Source organism: Helicoverpa armigera, chromosome 3, assembly GCF_030705265.1.
Source record: "Helicoverpa armigera isolate CAAS_96S chromosome 3, ASM3070526v1, whole genome shotgun sequence".
Taxonomy (NCBI): Eukaryota; Metazoa; Arthropoda; class Insecta; order Lepidoptera; family Noctuidae; genus Helicoverpa; species Helicoverpa armigera.
In genome coordinates this window covers 6,920,961-6,940,583 of record NC_087122.1, presented here as the reverse complement: position 1 = coordinate 6,940,583, position 19,623 = coordinate 6,920,961, and the positions used below count along the sequence as shown (strand labels likewise).

Genomic DNA, 19,623 nt, shown 5'->3' with positions numbered 1-19,623 from the left:
AAACTATGTTGGGGTCAGCTTCCAGTCTCACCGGATGTAGCTGAGTACCAGTGCTTTACAAGGAGCGACTGCCCTGCCTGACCTCCTCAACCCAGTTACCCAGGCAACCCAATACCCCCTGGTTAGACTGGTGTCAGACTTACTGGCTTCTGACTACCCGTAACGACTGCCAAGGATGTTCAATGACAGCCGGGACCTACAGTTTAACGTGCCATCCGAAACACAGTCATTGGTGTCTAAGATATACTTAGAAAGTACATACAAACTTAGAAAAGTTGCATTGGTACTTGCCTGACCTGGAATCGAACCCGCGCCCTCATGGTTGGCACTCGAGAGGTTGGTACTTTGCCCACTAGGCCACCACGACAGTTTCCAGTAAACACCAACTTTTTTTACACTTTTACCCCCTTACTTATAAAATCTGTAATCACCTTCTAAGCAACATTTTGACTAATCACTACTTAAGACTTTAAGTAGCGATTAAATGTTAGTTAAGACATGCTCAAGCAACGTTTATAAGTAAGAATTTTCTTAAATAGCCTTTAAGTATTACTTATATTTAATTCACGTTTATAAGTAAGGCTGTAAGTGTTTTTTCGAAGGATTTATTTTTTGTAAAAATTACCGATCTATCTAATAAATCCTATAATCTACCCTGTATCCCAGAATATATTATAGAATTCTTAGTTTTACCAAAACTAGCTTATGTCAGAAAAACCAATTAATCATCTTCATGAATAGATAGGTACTGTAAATATTCTTTGGAAAATAGAATTAGCAGTACTCAGAAATGTATTGCTTAAACTACATAAAATGAATCATTTAAATGCAGACTATGATGCAGTCAAGAATATCAAAACAAGGCCATAATGCTTAATTGAACTGAAATCCTAATTCTAGCCGATGTGACGTAATGAGGGCTACACCTAGTTCTAGCCGAAGATAAGAGGATACAACTAGGTTTAGCCCCACGAGGATGAGGCTGACTAGCTAGAACAAGGTGAATCCGAACTTCGGGGTTTAGCCTTAGCACACCTACATAACCACGTCCGGAATATTCTACCTACCTACATACATAACAATCTTTCGCTTTCATAATATTAAGAAGTAGGTATACGATATTTATTTAGCAAGGCATAGATACTGTGATATAAAAATCATTCGTTTGGTATCTTTATACGCAGCGCGTCGAACATTAGGAAGAATCAACGCGGGCCGTCGAACTGCATCGTAATGGTAGGTAAGATTGCATAAGTAGAACACAAGCTGACATAACTACTTCGCAATCAGCGGCAGCGATGGCCTTGGCACCGATGGTGCTTGTGCGCGGGCTTCGCACGCTTAGTGTGAACACCGTGCTGCACAGTGCACTCGTTGACTTAGGCTGCGAAGACAGTGTTCTGTCGCGTTGCCTGATCACTGCGTTCATCATTTTGTAGGTATTTTTTTATATACATATGTGAATTTGTCACTCATGAATTACTTTTATTTAAAATCCGATGTTACATTTTTGTAGAATTTAAGTATTTGTATGTACCTCCTTAAATTATTGTGTATGTGCAAGTTAAGTTACGGTGTTTGCCTGTTTGCCCAGTTTCTGTTTACCTTTGACGATCGCGTAGTTCGAACCTTTGGATGTAAATGGATTAATTTATGTAAGTACCCTATGATTGTGATTACATTTTTAATATTTGTTATGGCAAGTTCGAGTTTAGTTAGTATTTAGTAGGTTTAACTATGTATACGACCGATTCTGCAGCAGGACTGCCCCTAAGACGACCCACTAACCGACTGCAGCTTTAAATGCAAAAAAAAAAATTAAATTAGGGAAATCGGTGGACGATAAGACAATAGGAATTTTTCTTCTTTTAAGGACTCCGTAGTCAACTGGCAAAAAAAAAACAAAACTATAAGGTTGTGTAGTTTTGCCAGGATTTTTTGTCAGTTCGTCCTTCCGTGGATAATCTGAGTGACGTTAACAGTAGAAAGGTTATATTAATACCAATATGATGCATATCGATCACGCCGACAAAGTGGTAAAATAAACAGTGGAAAAAAAATGTTTTCTTAGGGCATTTACCGACCCCCCTGCAGGGGGAGCTGGAATAGGGTTTAGGTAACTGAAATTATTTTTTAATGCTGTTTGATAATTTTTTGGATATACCTAATCGCTCCTACTAAAGTAAAAAAAAATGTGTCCACCCTATCCGTCATATAACTCGGCTGCTTAGCACGACGTCTCGGGTTCGATTCCCGGGTCGGGCCATAATGTTCCAAGGAGTGCGGAGTGAGCGTAAGGTCTGCTCAGTTTGTGTTACATTTAATGCATAAGAATATAAGCTTACACCTGTAGTTTTACCCGCTTCCTGACAGAACTAATTAATGCAACTGAATAAAAAGCCTAAATGTTATTCTGACGGTGGGCTTCGTTCATAACTGCCAAATTTTTTCAAAATCCGTTAAGCCTTTTGCGCATGAAGAAGGAATAAACACAAACTTTCACTTTTATTATTACAGACAATATGATTCATTATTGAACCACAGAAAAGGATAAAAACTTTTATTCAAAAGCGGAATGCCACATACTTACGTTTCAACCGTAATTGGAATACGATTGGTCTTATATTACCTATATTACCTAGTAGCAGAATGCCCGCTAAGGTTAAAACTGCTGTTGGGATTTCATTTGTTATCATTCGTATATCATTTGTACTTCTTACATGTTCTACTTTTGTTGAATAGCTGCAAGCACGTCATGCTCCCTTAGACGGTATGGCCAGCGGTAGCGTTGGGGGTCGGGTTGTCCCCTTCCCTCAAAAATGTGCGAAGGGGGCGATGGCTGATCCTCGCGTTATACTCGTGAACGGGTGCTGCTGGCGGTACCAGGTCGTGTTGGTGGCTATTGACACTATTAATAATAGTATGATTTTCTATTAGCTTATTTTGGAGAAAATAATAATACTGTAGTCCTGGCACCTTGTTTGTGTTGTACAGCTACAACATATCCATCTGCGCATGTGGGTGGGCACGCCGATTTTATGCTTATATTAAAAATACATTCTTATTTTATTAACAGGAGGCTTTAGATACACTTAATAGACTGTAAGTAATGCTTGAGTAAATCTGTGTGCTAGCCTACTTGTGTTAAACCTATGTTAAGTTTGTATTGTTTTTTCCTTTCTTAATTTTATATAATGGTTATCATGTGATAATGATATTTTTATTTGACTTGTATACATTCTGGTTCTTCAAACCTTACAGACAGACTGTCTTGCTGGGGAGTTTGTTGCGCCACTTCTTCTTCCCAGCAAAAACACATAGGAAGTGGTGAAGGGCGGGCGTTTTGGGGGCTGTCTTTTGTTTTTGACGTTCGAAAAGTGCTGATTTATCAGCCTAATTTGAATAAACGTTTTGAGTTTGAGTTTATCGAACGAAGTTACGTTTAACGAACTTTAACCTAAGAATAATAATACAAACCACTTTTTATTTTACCACTTAGTCGGCGTGATTGATATAGATAAGCAGTGGCGGCGTAGCATCGGGTGGCACCCGGGGCGTACTACCTATTGAGCACCCCGTCCCTCCCAAAAAAAAACGACAAAATATAATCACGGGCTAAAATTGTAAATTAAAGTACTTAAAAATCGTGTAGAAATCATTCATGGTGCTTTTTGCTAGGTTTAACATAAAGAAACCGGAGACAGGTCACTGCAAACTTATAAAGCCCTAGCGAAGCGATCCCGTGTCATTTGAGTTTTGAGACTTAAAATAACTCAAACATGTTTCTAAAAAACCAGTGTCCAGTGAAAAAGCCGCGAGCGTAGCGAGCGCGAAATTTTTGAATTTTAGAACAGTAAAGTCCCTTAAAGAGTTTAAAAGAAACAGGCGTAAAGTGGAAAAGCCGCGAGCGGAGAGAGCGCGAAATTTTTGAGTTTTAGAACAGTAAAGTCCCTTAAAGAGTTTAAAAGAAAGAGGCGTAAAGTGGAAAAGTCGCGAGCGAAGCGAAATTTTGAGTTTTACGACAGTAAAGTCCCTTAAAGAGTTTAAAATAAACAGGCGTAAAGTGGAAAAGCCGCGAGCGTAGCGAGCGCGAAATTTTTGATTTTTGGGACTCAATAATACCTAAAGAAATTAGAAAAACCACCGTAATGTGAAAGGCGCGAGCGGAGCGAGCGCGAAATTTTTTGAGTTTTGGTACACAAAAGTCCTCCACTTCCTAAACAACTTAGAAATCGTCAGCGTAGAGCGTCAGTTGTTTTTGCTACTTCGGTGCTTTAACTTTTTGTTAGATTGAGGACTCAAGAAGTAAACGCAGAAGAAGTTTTTTTCTAAGTTTGAGGAATTAATTTAAGTAATCAGGAAACAGAACAAAAATAAACAAGAAAGAGAGGGGTGACAGCCGGACTGTGTCACCCCTCTCAGTGTTGCCTCGACGTCTTGCGCATGCACTGTTGTGGTTTTGTTTGAATATCGTGCATTAAGTGAACCTAGGCTTTGCAGATTAGAATGGCACCCTCAGTGACTTGTCAATTTTGCCCGCGCCATCCTGGTCGTGCAGATATGTGCCGACCGAGATGGCACCCCCTTAGACGTGGCACCCGGGGCGGACCGCCCCCTCCGCCCCCCCCCTTACGCCGCTACTGTAGATAAGTAGGTAGATCATCATCCTCCGAGCCTTTTTCCCAACTGTGTTGGGGTCGGCTTCCAGTCTACTGCTGAGCTATAGCTGAGTACCAGTGCTTAACAAGGAGCGACTTCCCTATCTGACCTCCCCAACCCAGTTACCCGGGCAACCCAATACCCCTTGGTTGGTTAGACTAACTTCTGACTACCCGTAACGACTGTCAAGGCTGTTCAATGACAGCCGGGACCTACAGTTTAACGTGCCATCCGAAGCACAGTCATTGGTGTCTAAGATATACTTAGAAAGTAGATACAAACTTAGAAAAGTTGCATTGGTACTTGCCTGACCTGGAATCGAAACCGCGCCCTCATACTCGAGAGGTTGGTTCTTTGCCCACTAGGCCACCGCCACTTTTAGACAAGTAGGTAAATATGGGTTACAAACAGCTCTCTAGTGGTAATAGTCATTGAGATTATCCGCGGACGGACGGACAGACATGGCGAAATTATAAGGGTTCCTAGTTTACTACGGAACCCTAAAAAAGGCGCTGAGACCTAAAGTAATATCTATGGCATCAAAGATAATACTTTTCTTATTTAAATAATTCCAATCAAATATTATAGGTACCATCAGCTACTTGTATGCCATTGTTTGCTAGTTGCAGGCATGCCAGTAAGTATATACCATAGATGTAGTAAATAAACTAGGTACGTCTATGGTGTACACCATGACAATAGCTGGCACATGCAAGGAGCTGCCTATCCCCGGCTTTAGTCCGCACCCGCCCGATGCCTACGTGAACACTTGTATAATATGTGTGTTACCGGCCAAACCCGATTTCAGGAAAAACTAGTTTTGAACTTACTTGTTCTTCCTATACATGATAGGATTATCCAGTAGGTATAGCCTAGCCCAAACTAATTTGTCCTTTTCCTCTTGCTGAATTGGACAAACCAGTCTAGGCTGGGCAAACTGATTAATCCTGATATAGGTACATCCGCTCACTTAAGGATGAACTAGAACCTACTGCCTGGTCTGATTTTAGAACATCTTAGGACAAAAAAATCTCAGGACCCTAGTAAGGATATATTACCGAAACAGAAAGCGTTACCTTTCGACATATGTACCTATTTATAAATAAGTAGGTAATTTTAATCGTTATATACATACCTCCCATATAACCATTTTTGCGAACAATAACGTAACCGTTTCGACACTTAGTGTCGACACTGATCTATCTCGAAACATAATCTCGTCGACGTTCCGTGTTAGCGCCGTCGCTGCAACTAAAAATGGGGAAGATCTCGACACAATAAACAAGTAACATTTGGTTTCTAATTTACGTCGCCGTGTTGTAACATTGTTACCATATTTTAACCAGAGATCGCACTAATCATTCAATCATTCATTCGTTCGATCAATTTCGTTGGCTCGTGCGTGAGTGACACGACGAATAATACAAAATACAAGAAATCCCAAAATGATGGTTGAAGTATGATAATGATAATGAAGTAAACAAAGTTTTAGTTTTCATTAATTAATATGGTTTATAATGCTCAAATCTTATTGGGAAAAAAAGTTTACTGTGTAATTTCTTTGAATATGTTGATATTTCCAACGCGCCACCGTAATATCATGTTTTAATAATTCTGGCGAAAGAAAAACTTTTGTTAAATAAAATAAAAATATAAAATGATGCACATCGAGTGCTCAATAGCTTCCATTTAAATACAATATCAAATATTTTAATCCTAATACAAATTATTTAAGCAAGATTTACTCATTAAATTGGTAAATAATGAACTATGAAAAAACATTTTTGATGTTTGTTATGAAAAATATGCTCGTCGCAACTAGTCACAAAGTTACGATAATGTGTCGACACGTGTCGACATGTTACGGTAAATTGTTACAAAATGACTAGATTTTTAAGATGGTTTCTCTTAATATTTGGTTACAGTGTTTTCCAAAGTTTTTATCAAGTCAACATGCCTTTTTGCATTGTTCATCAGAATTAATATCGCTTGTGCCGGTTACTTGGGTTAAAGACGAAGACGTCTTGTTTTGGCCGAGAAAAAGAAAAAACTGCGATTTGGAGCTCGAAAGTTGAAACTTTGGCACTAGGGTAGGGACTATACCAATAAGCTCCACTAAATTCCGTACTGTTTTCCTGTAAATGGCCTAGAAAAGAATAAGTTTTAAGTTCAATAAAATGGGTATCCGTCAATTTGCCCTACCAACAATGCAACATCATGAAAAAAATATTATTATAATAAAGAAAAACTTGTGTACGAGTACAATTAGGGACCAGAGATATTTTGGGACTTGGTACTTATTTCTTTAACTCTTCTGTAAAAAGTTGAAGTCCATCGGAATTTACGTAAGGTTTTTGGTTGTTTACTCATTTTAAATTTCATTAAATGGTTGGTAACGGCAGAAAACATAGACAGTTTGAGAATAACTGGCTCTCGTCATGTTTTAAATGTGTTAAAGGGTTCTGGAACATCGACTACACCATGTTACTACCCAGTTACGACACAATTGTGTCAACATTGCTCACTGGTTACAAACCAAACGCAAAGTTTCTAAAATGTGTCGTTACAAATTAAGCTGTAAAGTATCGACACAGCGACCACACAAAGTTACTGAATCTAGTTTCCGCCACATTTTTACTGAACCGTTACAACACATAAAAGCTAATCCCTACACAGTCACGTTGTGTCGTACCTGTTACGAAACTGTTGCGACTTGTTACATCTTTATCATATCTGCGACCAAAAATGGTTGTATGGGCTATAATGTATAGAAAGGCTCAAGGAAAATTGGATTCACATTTAAAACAACTTTGTCTGATCTGAGGTGTTTGTAACAAACTCCCCTTCACTGATTGATTGACCTTCTGTGTGTAGAACGTGTAATGTGTCCTCCGTAGTGTTTATGCATTCATTACCTACCGTAGATTGCGTGAAAAACAAGTACCTATTTTATTTATGAGCGTCCGTACAAAAAATATTCATGAGCAACACACTGCAAACAGTTTACGAATTTTACTACCTACATCGTTGGGCAGAAAGGGAATTTACGAAGTAATTAATAATAATCCATGCATGTGGTAAAAGGGATGTTCGGGTAGCCTACCTAGGATTACCTACCACCAAGACCGAAACTTTTTGCTGTCACTGTTGTGTAGATACTCGCAGGAACCAATTCCAGGATTCAGGTGAGGCTGTAGGATTGTTCGAAAGAGTTACCGAGGGTAACATGATATGATCGCTTTTGGTCCGTGAAAACTCTGACACACCCCCACGTTGCTAACCCACAGCGGGAAGAGTCTGGACCTAAGGATTTCCCATTAAAAAGGGGGGGTTGTTTGGTGGTGATGTGTAGAGTCATGAACACATGCACGGTCGCGTGCTCGGGAATTAGTTTCGGAAGGAATTTAGCTTGAGGAGAGTTTTAAAATTAAATCTCAAATCTAGTTGATACCATTCTTCTTCTTTTTCTGTTGAGTAATTCTAGTTTAATTTAATATATTGCAATTATTTTCCATAGCGTCTACGTCCCTTCTGTTCAGCCGACAGAATGACGGTAGATGTGCATCGAATGCCTGAGTCCGTGAATCCGCGACAGACTATTAATTATCTGCTATACCGACATTTTGTGTGCCCATCATCGCGTCATCCATAATTTGTATCGCATCTTTAGCAACAAAAGTCTCGCGAGCGTGCGAATGAATAAGATTGCAGTTTCGGGCTTGCTGTTCAGAAACTGTTTCGAAAAGTCGATAGTTTGTTATTCGAATGTAAGCCGTAGTACCTACTTTTTCTTTATTTTCAATATCATGTTCGTTAGTCCGGCGGTAAGTAGGTAGCCTAGGTAGGTAGGTACAGTCGACCCCAAAAGGAGATGAACACGTGTTCGTTGTAAATAGGTACTAGGTATCTGCTAAATTATTGATTTATAATATAGGCACAGGCACATCCTGTAGGGCCTGTGGGACCTGACAGACATTGACATCCCTCTCATCTCTTACTCAATATAGTTGTTGTCGTTTTCCGGTGATTTACTTTTTTGGCTAAAATAAAAAATGAAGCTTATGACATAAGCTTTCATTTCCTGGGCAAATGGTTTTCTATTGGATATACCTACCTACCGGCTAACTTTACCCATCACCTTGTCCAAATCTGTTGAACACCGCTACTTCAAAGTAGGTATGACGAAAAAAGAAACGGCTGGGTTCGATTCTGCTAATTTTACTTATGCGACATACGATTCACATTCGACTGAGATCCAATCACGACTCAATTGGAATTGGAATACGATTGATCTTATAAAAGTAGCAGAATGCCCGCTAAGATTAAATCTGCTATTGCGATTCAATTTTGACATTATTAACTTAGCAGAATTGGGCTCCAGAACAACAGTCTTTTTAATTACTAACTTGTAATGTTGGGCTACTCTGCATGTGGCTCTACCGACACACCCACTTGTAACTCTGCGCACCGGAGGGGCCTCGGCCCGCGGCACCCCTTGGACTTAAGCGAACGCAAACCTACGAACATCGTTAACTTAGGTTCCTTTCCTTTTGGTGCAGCATTATCGTAGTCCGCTTCAACTATGCTCCAATGTGACTGGACCCTAGTGACTGCCACTGACAATATCTTGAACTGAACTCTGGGTAATTAAACAGGTAGGTACCTACTATCTAACACCTAGATAGATATATTATGTGTTACCGATTGGTTACACTGTCAAAAGGCCATATAAAGTGTTGATGACAATACGACAAAAACATAATCTGCTATAAAATTTGCCTGAATATATCCAGTAGTATAGGAATAGGAAATTAATTGTCTTTTCGATTTCTACGTGCTATATGGTTAGTGATTAATGAATCAAACATATTTACAAAAGGTTTTTTATTCCGTTTAATTCACTTTTTTATTTTTGATGAAAGAATTATTGAATTCGTCTGATCTGTCCGCGCGGCGTTTTCATTCATTTTTTGTACGTACCTACATCGGAAATGCGTGACAAATCTACTTGTTCATTCCAGAGGCCTGCCCGATGTTCCTAGGTATCAAACGTCAATTTTAATGATTTTTTTATAGAAAAAAAACACGAATTCCTTAAATTGAGAAAAGGAGCACATAGGTATAGTGCTTGCCTACTCGCACGTGAAAAAGTCACTCAATGAGGGTTTTCTAAAATGGCGTCCACCAGGTGGCGCACTGAGTCGTCAGGTCCAGGTAACTGTCAAAGTGCTTATCTTTACTATGAATAGTGAACGATTTTAGTGGTTTTTTTATTTTATAATTAAAGCACTGCATTATTGTTTTACTATTGAGGTTGAGTAAATAAAAAAAACTAAATCATATTGTGTTAACAAATTTTTCAACTACCAGTGACTTTTGCACCCTCTCTCTTAGCTCAATTTTTAGTTCGGAAACCTTATTCTGACCGTAGTCCATAATAAAATCAATAACACTTCCAATATAACAGAATTTCAATAAACAATAAGTTCGGCACCTACAATTCCATACTATTTGACAGCTGTTTGGACCAGACGCATACGTGGCGCCACCCGGTGGCAGAAAAAATTTCAAAAACCCTCATTGATGTAGGTCTTGTAGGTATTTCATTTTTGCCTTCAATAAAAATCACTCGATTGCGGATTCATCTAGTAATTTATATAGGTATGTAGGTACTTAGTTATTATCATCAACACTTTGTATATCTACACAACGTGTAAAGTTAAATGCGCAAAACCTGAAAGGGGTAATTTTTCAATAATTTTCTTTAAAAATATTGCACTATTTGTTTACGTACCTACTCTATATTATTACTATGTTTTATCCGAGTAAGGGAAGAAGTTTCTCCAGTTTGGCCAGTTTCACGTCACCGCGACGTCGCGTCAAAGACGCAAGAAATCATTGCCAATGGAACTTCTTCTTTTACAGAAATACATTCTTGAAACCGAACTTCTACATAGGTATCATGAAACCTTTAATTTTTATAATGAGTTTTTTTCTCAGAATTAAGTCAATTGAATCAAAAATAGTTTGTGGTGTCTAAGGTTATGCGCCTTAAACGTTTTGGTCTATTGACTATTCAATAAATTATTGAATTGATTTTTATGATCTACAGATCTGCAGTGGAGATAGGTACATATAATAGATAAAATTTAAACAACTCTTTTGACATGAAAATTTATTAAACAGAGAACACCTTCATTGCTCAAGAAGACTGAATCAACAATGGCGCCAGGATTAATGCAATACTTATTAGTTTTAATAGTATTCGTCGCTATTATAACACCATGCATCAGTGCGCAGCCAGTGAGTATGCACTTACATATACATTACATACCTATAATATAGGTAATATCCATTTAAATTGTTTGGTACAGCTTTACACACTTTAACTAAGCCTACTTACAGTTAAATAAGAAAAACCTTATGAGAGGTAATATGCTTGAATACCTAGTATTCTTCTGCTTCAAAAATGCTAAAACATAGGCATACTTAAAAGTACCTAGATATTACGTTTGAAGCATTATTTGTGCGCATTTTCAACTCTACATAAAATTTTTTGCAACTGTAAACTTTTGCAAGTGCAAATTTATATACTTCCAGGTTACAAGAAACAATAAGATTACCGTGACTGCTTCTCTAAAACCAACTAGCCAATACCAAGTAAATTTTATTGCTTTCAGCCAACAGCAGACGAGGTGATTGAAAAGGATCGAACAGCCAGACAGGCTGCTGTAAGAGCTGGTAGGCACATCGCTGTAGCTCCAAAAAGGGGATTTTTTGGGACAATATTTCATGTTATATTAGAGGTAAGAGGTGATGATGTTTAGGAGGTAAGCAGTATAAATACACATTCGTAATAAATTTACCTTGTACCTAAATAGTCATGGCTACTCTGATACATGTGAATGTTAACGTGTAAGCCTTTTATTTATAGTAGAAGGGACCCAAGTGTATTGAAAAATGTCGTTTGGCAAACGTGCGGATTTATTCTCTCTAAGTCCCGCCTCGACGGTCATATCAAATTTACCGCACCCGTTACAAAATGTAGGTACTATTTTATCATTGGTGAAAACGTACTATTTTCTATCCCAAAATCCCTGTGACTTGAAAAATGTTTTCACCGTATTTTGTCGTAGTGATTTTGAGAGAGTATAATAATTTTTAGGTTTCCGATCCGCCGTGTCAGTTTATCCGTCCGTACTTCCGCGCTTAATCGCAGTGATCTTTACCTAGCACTTACAGAATTTTAATTTGGTACCGATATGGAGTGGCGTAGTGTGGCTATCCGCCGCATGGGCGGGAGTCGATTTTACTGCCCCCGATAGATCAGGTGGGCGCATACAGCCCATAGCAATAGCACATTAATAAAAATGATTTTGCTAGGTAATTATGGTGATATTTTGAGTACCTAATTAAAAAAAAAAAGTGTTCGGTTAGGTACTAATATACCTACATACTGTTATATGTATACTCAGGTACAAGATTGAGTTTATTTTATTATTTTTTACTTCATGTCGGAGGTTTAAGATTATTTAACGATAATTTCCTTCTTCTTGTACCTATAAAATATAATATTTCTATTTTACAGCAAATCAACGATACGAAAAGCGCCTACAATCAAATATCTGAATTGGTAAATAATCAATTTGCAGATGAAAACGTAAGTACCTCTATTATTGTGAATCTCACAACTTAGGTATATGAAGGTAGGTACACAGTAGGTACCGTAAAATGAGGCTACTTTGCTCCATGAAGGTAAATATGCTCCAAATTTAAAAAAAGATTATTTCGATTAAATCTCTTAATATACGGAGATGTTTAAAAATTTTTGAACGCGTCCGATATATGTTTTATAAGATTGGCAACACTGAATAAGCACTTCCGGTTTTTGACATTTCTTTTCTTCGTTAGCAGCCATTAACAACAGACGAGCGATTCTTAAAAAAAAAAATAGTCTGCAAAATCCACCTTCATCGACGAATATACTCAGATATTTGAGGTAAGGAGAGTTTAATGTAAGTAGGTATGTAATTAGCTAACAATTTCAACTAATATTTAGAAAATATGTGCATTAATTTGGATTTCTAACCTCTTTTACTTTCTTGTGCCTACTTTGCGCCATGTTTGGGGATATTTTGCTCCTGGAGCAAAGTTACAATTGAAATTGCGTTTGAATACTTGCTAATAGTAACTGTCACATAGCTCATACTAAATTCAAATAGTTTTTTTTATAGGAAAATGCCTCGGAATTATGTAAGGAAAATGCCTAAAAGAAATTATAAAAATTATTCACAAGAGGCTCTTCGAGATTGTCTAGCAGCAATAGAAAATAAAGAATTAACGCAAAGGAAGGCTAGTGAAATATATAGGATTCCACGAAGGACTATTATAAACCAAATTAGGCTCTTACGACGCAACGAAACACCAAGGCCGCCTGGAGCACCTACAACATTCACGGAGGAAGAAGAAAAAATTTTCGTATCGTGCATACAAAAATTGAGCGAGCATGGTTTTCCTCTTACAAGTTTCGATTTGCGTATTGTAATACAATCTTATCTGGACAAGATTGGGAGAAGAGTTCCCAAGTTTAAAACAACTGCCCAGGCTTGGAATGGGTGTCGAGTTTTTTGAAAAGAAATGCTGAATTGTCACAGCGCCTCGCTGCTAATATAAAGCGCAGTAGAGCTGGCACTGATCGGGAAACTCTTTCAGATTATATTCAAAATTTAGCAGAGGTGTTAAAAGATGTTCCACCAGAAAATATTTGGAATTACGATGAGACGAATTTATGTGATGACCCTGGGCAAAAAGATTTTGACGAGAAGAGGCACCAAATACCCCGAAATTATAAGAGATACATCCAAAAGTTCTACATCGATCATGTTTGCTGGAAGTGCTGAAGGAGAATTACTTCCGCCATACGTCGTCTATAAATCTAAGCAGCTATGGAATACTTGGACAGAAAATGGGCCGAAAAATACTCGCTACAATTGTAGTCCTTCCGGATGGTTCGACATGAACATATTCAATGACTGGTTTTCGCACTTGTACTGCCAAAGCTCAAAAACAGGAAGGCCCTAAAGTCCTCATAGGCGACAATCTATCGTCACATATTTCGGTAGATGTTCTTAAAGCTTGCAAAGAAAATAACATACGGTTCGTGTGTCTTCCTCCGAACAGCACCCACTTGACGCAACCACTCGATGTCGCCTTCTTTCATCCAATGAAAGTTGCATGGCGGAAAATTCTAACGACATGGAAGCAGTGCGAACAAGGCATACGGGAAAAAACTGTTCAAAAGAGCAGTTTTCCAGTCTTACTTAAAAAACTTCTTGCGGATTTAGAAGAAAATAGAAAAGAAAACTTAAAATCCGGTTTCAGGAAATGTGGGATTTATCCGACCAATGCAAATGCCTTATTAGAGAGATTGCCTAAACCTGTTGATAAGACTGCGGCAGAAAATTCTTTTGGAAACACTTCAAGCCAAGAGAGTGGAATGGACTGGAGGCGTTAACCCGAAAAGACGACGAACGAAACTCAACATAGTTCCGGGAAGAAGTGTCACGGAGCTGATAGACAGTTCACTGGCGGACAAAGAAAACGAGGAGCCATGTCTTGAAATGGAAGCCCAGGCCTCGACTTCAGAACCTCGTCGTACAAGAATTCATAGCGACAGTACATATGCCGAGAGTGAAATATCTCTTCATGACTCTTCAAACGATGAAACAATGAATGATATGCTGGAGACAATGTCAGAAGAAGAGACAACCGTAGACAATGCCAGGGAAAGTTCTAAAACAAAAATTTAAACCACTCATAAAGGCCGAAGGAGAATATGTAGCTTTCACATACGAAGGGGAAGTCTTCCCAGGCATCATCACGAAAATCAATGATAAAGGACCGTACATATCCTCAATGAAAAGGTCTCTCAAATATTGGAAATGGCCAAAACCAAAGGATGAGATCCAATACACTTGGAATGAAGTTCTTGGATGTATATCTGCACCGAAGAAAATTGGTCGACGTGAATTTTATACTGTTCCTGATCTCGATCAAATTTGGGGGACCTAAGATCTCAATAATTATTAAAAATATGATTGTTCATCCTCATAAGTTTTTAGAAGGTATTTTTAGTTCTTTTTTTTCACGTTTCTAATGTCTAGCGTTAGAAATTCTTATTTTTATGTTATTTCTAAAAGTTTACATGTTTCTAGAGATTTATGTAGCCTTTGGTGGTTTTGATAGTTTATTAGACTTAAGAGAAAATGATTCTAAGACTGATTTATCTGAAAGTACAAATAAAAAATGTTCCTTATGTTGTTTATTTTGAGTTTTATTTCATTCAAACTACATCAGTATGACGAGAAAGACTCAAAAGTTGATGCATCGCTATTTATTTTTGGAGCAATTTAACAGCTGAGGCTGTTAACTTTGTCCCTGTTTCTTAAATGTGCCTGTTTTAGTACAAGTTAAATGTAGGAGCAATGTTTCCGAAAGGGTGGGTAACATTGCTCCACTTTTAAATAAAAAAAAATAAAATAAATAAATTAAATAATTATGTTTGTCATTTTAAATATTGGATCCAGAAGGATCAATGAGTCATGTAAAATTTTCTGAAAAGCCGTATCAAAGAGGTATTTTGCGTGAGTAACACATATTAAATTTTGGAGCAAAAACCGGAGCAAAGTAACCTCATTTTACGGTACCTTTCTATGACGTGACAATTTCTGTGGTGTTGACGCTCTTGCTTGCCTGCGATTTTCGAATACGTGAAATAGGTAATTACCAACCATAACCAAGCATAACTCATCACGATCTGCCTAGCCTTTTCCCAACTACGTTTGGATCGGCTGCCAGTCTAACCGGATGCAGATGAGTAGGTACCAATGTTTTATACAAAAGCGACGGCTGACTGATCTGACTCCCTCAACGCAGTTATTCGGACAACCCGTAACCTCTGGATATGGCTGGTAGTCAGCCTCTCTGACTTCTGACTACCTTTCATGACTGCCAAAAACGTTCAAATGGCATCCGGGACCCAAAAGTGTATTCCTGTGTGCCTTCCGAAACACGGAACTCTCGCTCGTCCATTACATGCTTATAACTTTATGATCAATCCAAGTGAAGAAATATTTTCTATGACAAAATTACCTAAGTACCTTCATAATAATAACTAATTAATAATAATTAGTTGAAGCCTAGTTTGCGTAACTTTCTTCCAATTTAGGTAATTGAGTTCTAAATAGTGTCATCACTTACATAATAGGTACCTACTTATTTAATGACTTACGAAATAGCTGATATCAATTTTTTTTGTTACATCTGTTTCTCATTGGGTACCTAATTTACAGGCCGTGACATCACCCCCGGACCCATCGTTGAATGGAACCACAGAGACACCAAAAATAACTAGAGCGGAGTTCTTAAAAATACTTGACCGTAATCTAAAAGGACTGAATCGACTACGTAATTTAGAATGGCGGGAAGCGAAGAAGGTAACACACATTAATATTCATACAAGACATAAGACACATTACTCTTTAGCTATACTTCGTACAGTTCTAGCATAGTTATTAATGAACAAAACTAAAAGAATTTGGCTGCTGTAATCGATACTAGCCCCAATACTGTTAGGCAGGTATATAGGGTGTCTCTCAGTTGTTCTGTAATGAAGGAAAGTTTGGCCTCGTTTTCAACTTTTTTATCCAAACACCTATAATTACTTTTTTTTAACTGTTCCCCGAGGGACACAAACTATGTACCTATTTTTTTTTTATAAATAGTAACTTATCTAATACTATTAATCAGTAAAAAGTTCAAATCATTACTACAAGGCTTATCAGGACTAATCTGAAAGTTTAATTAATTAAAACTAAATATAACACAATCATTAAATTTTGGAACGATAAACATGTGTTATTTAAGTACGTATATTCACCACTAATGCCAATTTACTTTTTATTTTTAGGATTCTGCAGCGAATATAAGATTATATAAAGAAGAATTATTTAAAGGAAAGAAAACTGGCAGCGCAAGATAGCAATATACCTATAAAGTAAATCCCTAAACGCCTAATCACATACTTGCTACATCGCTTTGGGATTTGGCGTTTTATGGGTGAAACCCGTAAATAGGTCAGCGTGTAACGTTATATGCGCAAAACCTCACGACACCCAAAACTACTTCTAATTAAATTGACCAAATACTGGGAGGAAAAAAGCATGGCATGGCTCTCCCGATAATTATTATTGAATGTAGGATGCAGGTCAAAGTCACAATCAGAGACATGTCACTGTAGGCGAATTCATTAGGTATATCCGACTTTTTATAAAGAATTTTATATGAAAACCAAACTTCATATAAGCGGAGTCATTATAAACGGATTCTATTGTACATTTTTGGCAATATTTTAATAAAGATTTTTTGAAAAATGTAACCTATAATTGATTCTGCTTAGTGTATCCACCTTACTGATATTTTCAGGTTTTGCGCATTTAACGTTAGACTTTGTAAGTACCTAAAATTTTATTAATTAGAAGGGTTAGACAAATCAAACATGTTTTTTTTTTATAATTTATCTCTGCAATATTAGGTACCATACAAGTTTGGTAAATATGGTAATTACAATTGTGACGATGTAGCGATGTCGAACGTTTATATTATAAAAAAGATACATAATTATTGGGTATGGATGAGATCTGGAAAAAGTTGTCAAAAGTGTAAACTTCAATCTATTTTTTTTGCTCAAATGGGATAGCTGTGGACTTAATAGGGTATTATAGTAAGTTCAACTCAGTCGTGCGCGCGGCCCTATGTGTGGGTAACCCTTGTACATATACAGTGACTTTGTGTGCGTGACAAGAGGTACAGTCGGGTACAATACAGTTATTTAGGGGTTGTATACGGGTGTTTAAAGAAAAACAGTTATTACGTAATTTAATGTTTATTTATTTATAATGATTATGAATCGCTACTTGAAAAATCAAATGATGAATTTTCGGATTCGCTACTCTCCAAGGTGAATTATAAATTCTGACTCCATGTCAAAATGTCTATAGTAATCTTCTTTTTTCTTTTATATATGTCGACAAGTATTAACCCACATCCCTTCATCAATTTGACTTAAACGTTCATTTATGAGTTTCATTATTTTCGTCTTATTTTGGTCGACATCATGCAAAGCAATATATTTTTTTTAAATTCCCCACACATTTTGTTTACTTTATTATACTAGATTATACCTCTTTTTATATTCTTAGTCCACACTTTTATTTATTGTGCGCGTACCCCGAGCTAGAAAATATGTAAGAAGTATTTAATTCATCTTTTAGATATTTCACCTTATTTATTTCTTAGATAATGTCAAAGTCAATTTGAAAAGACGTATGAGAAAATTATATTTAATTTAATAAGAAGCTTTGAATGTTGTTTCATTTTTTGAAACGCTTTACCTGACTCCTTAATAATTTCTCCGTGAATAACTAGTATTTTCGTAAACGACTGTACCCATAACAAAAAGCGATAAGAACACGTCATGCTCGGACGACGTCACTGTCACACGAATGAAAGTTGTATATTTACAAGCCGACGCACACATAGGGCCGCGCGCAAATCTGAGTTGAACTATCTATACATGCATTTTTGAAATATATCTTAAATAAATTCTTTAGTCTTAATATATCTCTAAAAAATTAAAAATATTTTTTTTTCTCACGTTATGTACGAATATAAATTAATTGTTTTATCATAATTTCAAATTTCGCGCGAATTTCGCGAAAACGCGGCACACAACGGACGCCATGATTGTTTTTTGGTCATGACGTCATTACGTTAGTAATACATATTTTGATATGAAAATTATAATAATGAGTAATTATGCTCCGTATCGTTGGTGTGTTGTTTCTGAATGTGAGAACACTAGTGTAAAAACACCAGACAAATTATGGATTCAAGTACCAGTGGATATAAATATGAGAAACACTTGGTTAAAAGTTGTTTACTACCGTAATGACGTCATTAGCATGGCGGCGACATTTCGTAGTGTTCAAAGACAGATAAAAAAACCTAAAAACTTTAAACTGCAATAAAAAATATATTTATGTACCTTACGAAGTGAAACTAACATTTCCCGATTGCTTTTCCTCTAAACAATCATTGTAATACACTTTTAATTTTTTTCTCATCTAGACTAAAATACCCTATTCAAACTTTCAAAGCTTCTAATAAATTTATTATTTGGCTTGTGCTCTGCAGTGACAAATGGCCAGGATTTTTTTACGGCAACCTAGCATTTCTATGTTCTGCGGGCTCCATACTTCCGTTCAACAGATAGTTACAAAAATTAACATATTTTTTATATTTCTAAGTCTCAACAATTTTACAGGTGGGCGGGTGCGGACATTTTTACTATGTATCTTAGACCAGCGGTTCCCGAATTCTTTTGGCTTCGGAACCCTTTTCGTTTCACCATTTTTCGGCGGAACCTTAGCTTAAGTAAGAAGTAAACTAAAGACGTAAATACACTTAATTACGGCTCGTGGCGCGTGGTAGCGCACCAAATGGTTATATGGTTAGAGATATATTCAGTATACTCAGGCGTAGCATGACTATCTGCCACACGGGCCAGAAAACAATTTAGCCGCCCTTGAGTTTGTGTATTATGTGAATAGTTTTCAGTTTGAAGACTGACAAAGTAAACGCAAAAAGAAATAGATTGGGCTTGTACAGGTGCGAGGCGAGCGAGCGCGATTTTTTTTAACTATAAGAAGAAGTTCCAAGCACCCGCTAGCATTGAAAGACTTCAGTGGCAGCCGGAATCGCGAGCGAAGCGAGCGCGAATTTTTTTTTAGTTTAAGTACCTACACAAAATAAACAAAAACACTGTAAATTAATAAGGTCTCAAAAAGTATAATATCCACACAAAAAAGCAAATGCAAGTGAAAGCAGCTAGCGAAGAAAGCGCTA

The 19,623-nt window shown here is 37.2% G+C and overlaps 1 protein-coding gene across 4 annotated transcripts; it reads left to right on the top strand.

Moving 5' to 3' along the window:
- Window positions 1–956: 956 nt before the first annotated feature.
- Window positions 957–18,074, top strand: LOC110374068 (uncharacterized). Of its 4 annotated transcripts, none has more exons than XM_049836272.2 (6): window positions 957–1,435; window positions 10,848–10,962; window positions 11,340–11,465; window positions 12,248–12,319; window positions 16,011–16,154; window positions 16,628–18,074. In XM_049836272.2, the coding sequence occupies exons 1-6, from the start codon at window positions 1,299–1,301 to the stop codon at window positions 16,697–16,699; spliced, it is 666 nt and encodes a 221-aa protein (XP_049692229.2). In that variant the 5' UTR covers window positions 957–1,298; the 3' UTR covers window positions 16,700–18,074. The 4 variants fall into 4 exon arrangements, with proteins under 4 accessions (XP_049692229.2, XP_049692242.1, XP_049692237.1 ...); XM_049836285.2 differs by having other exon boundaries at window positions 1,329–1,439; XM_049836280.2 differs by having other exon boundaries at window positions 1,334–1,435; window positions 10,772–10,962.
- Window positions 18,075–19,623: the final 1,549 nt, after the last annotated feature.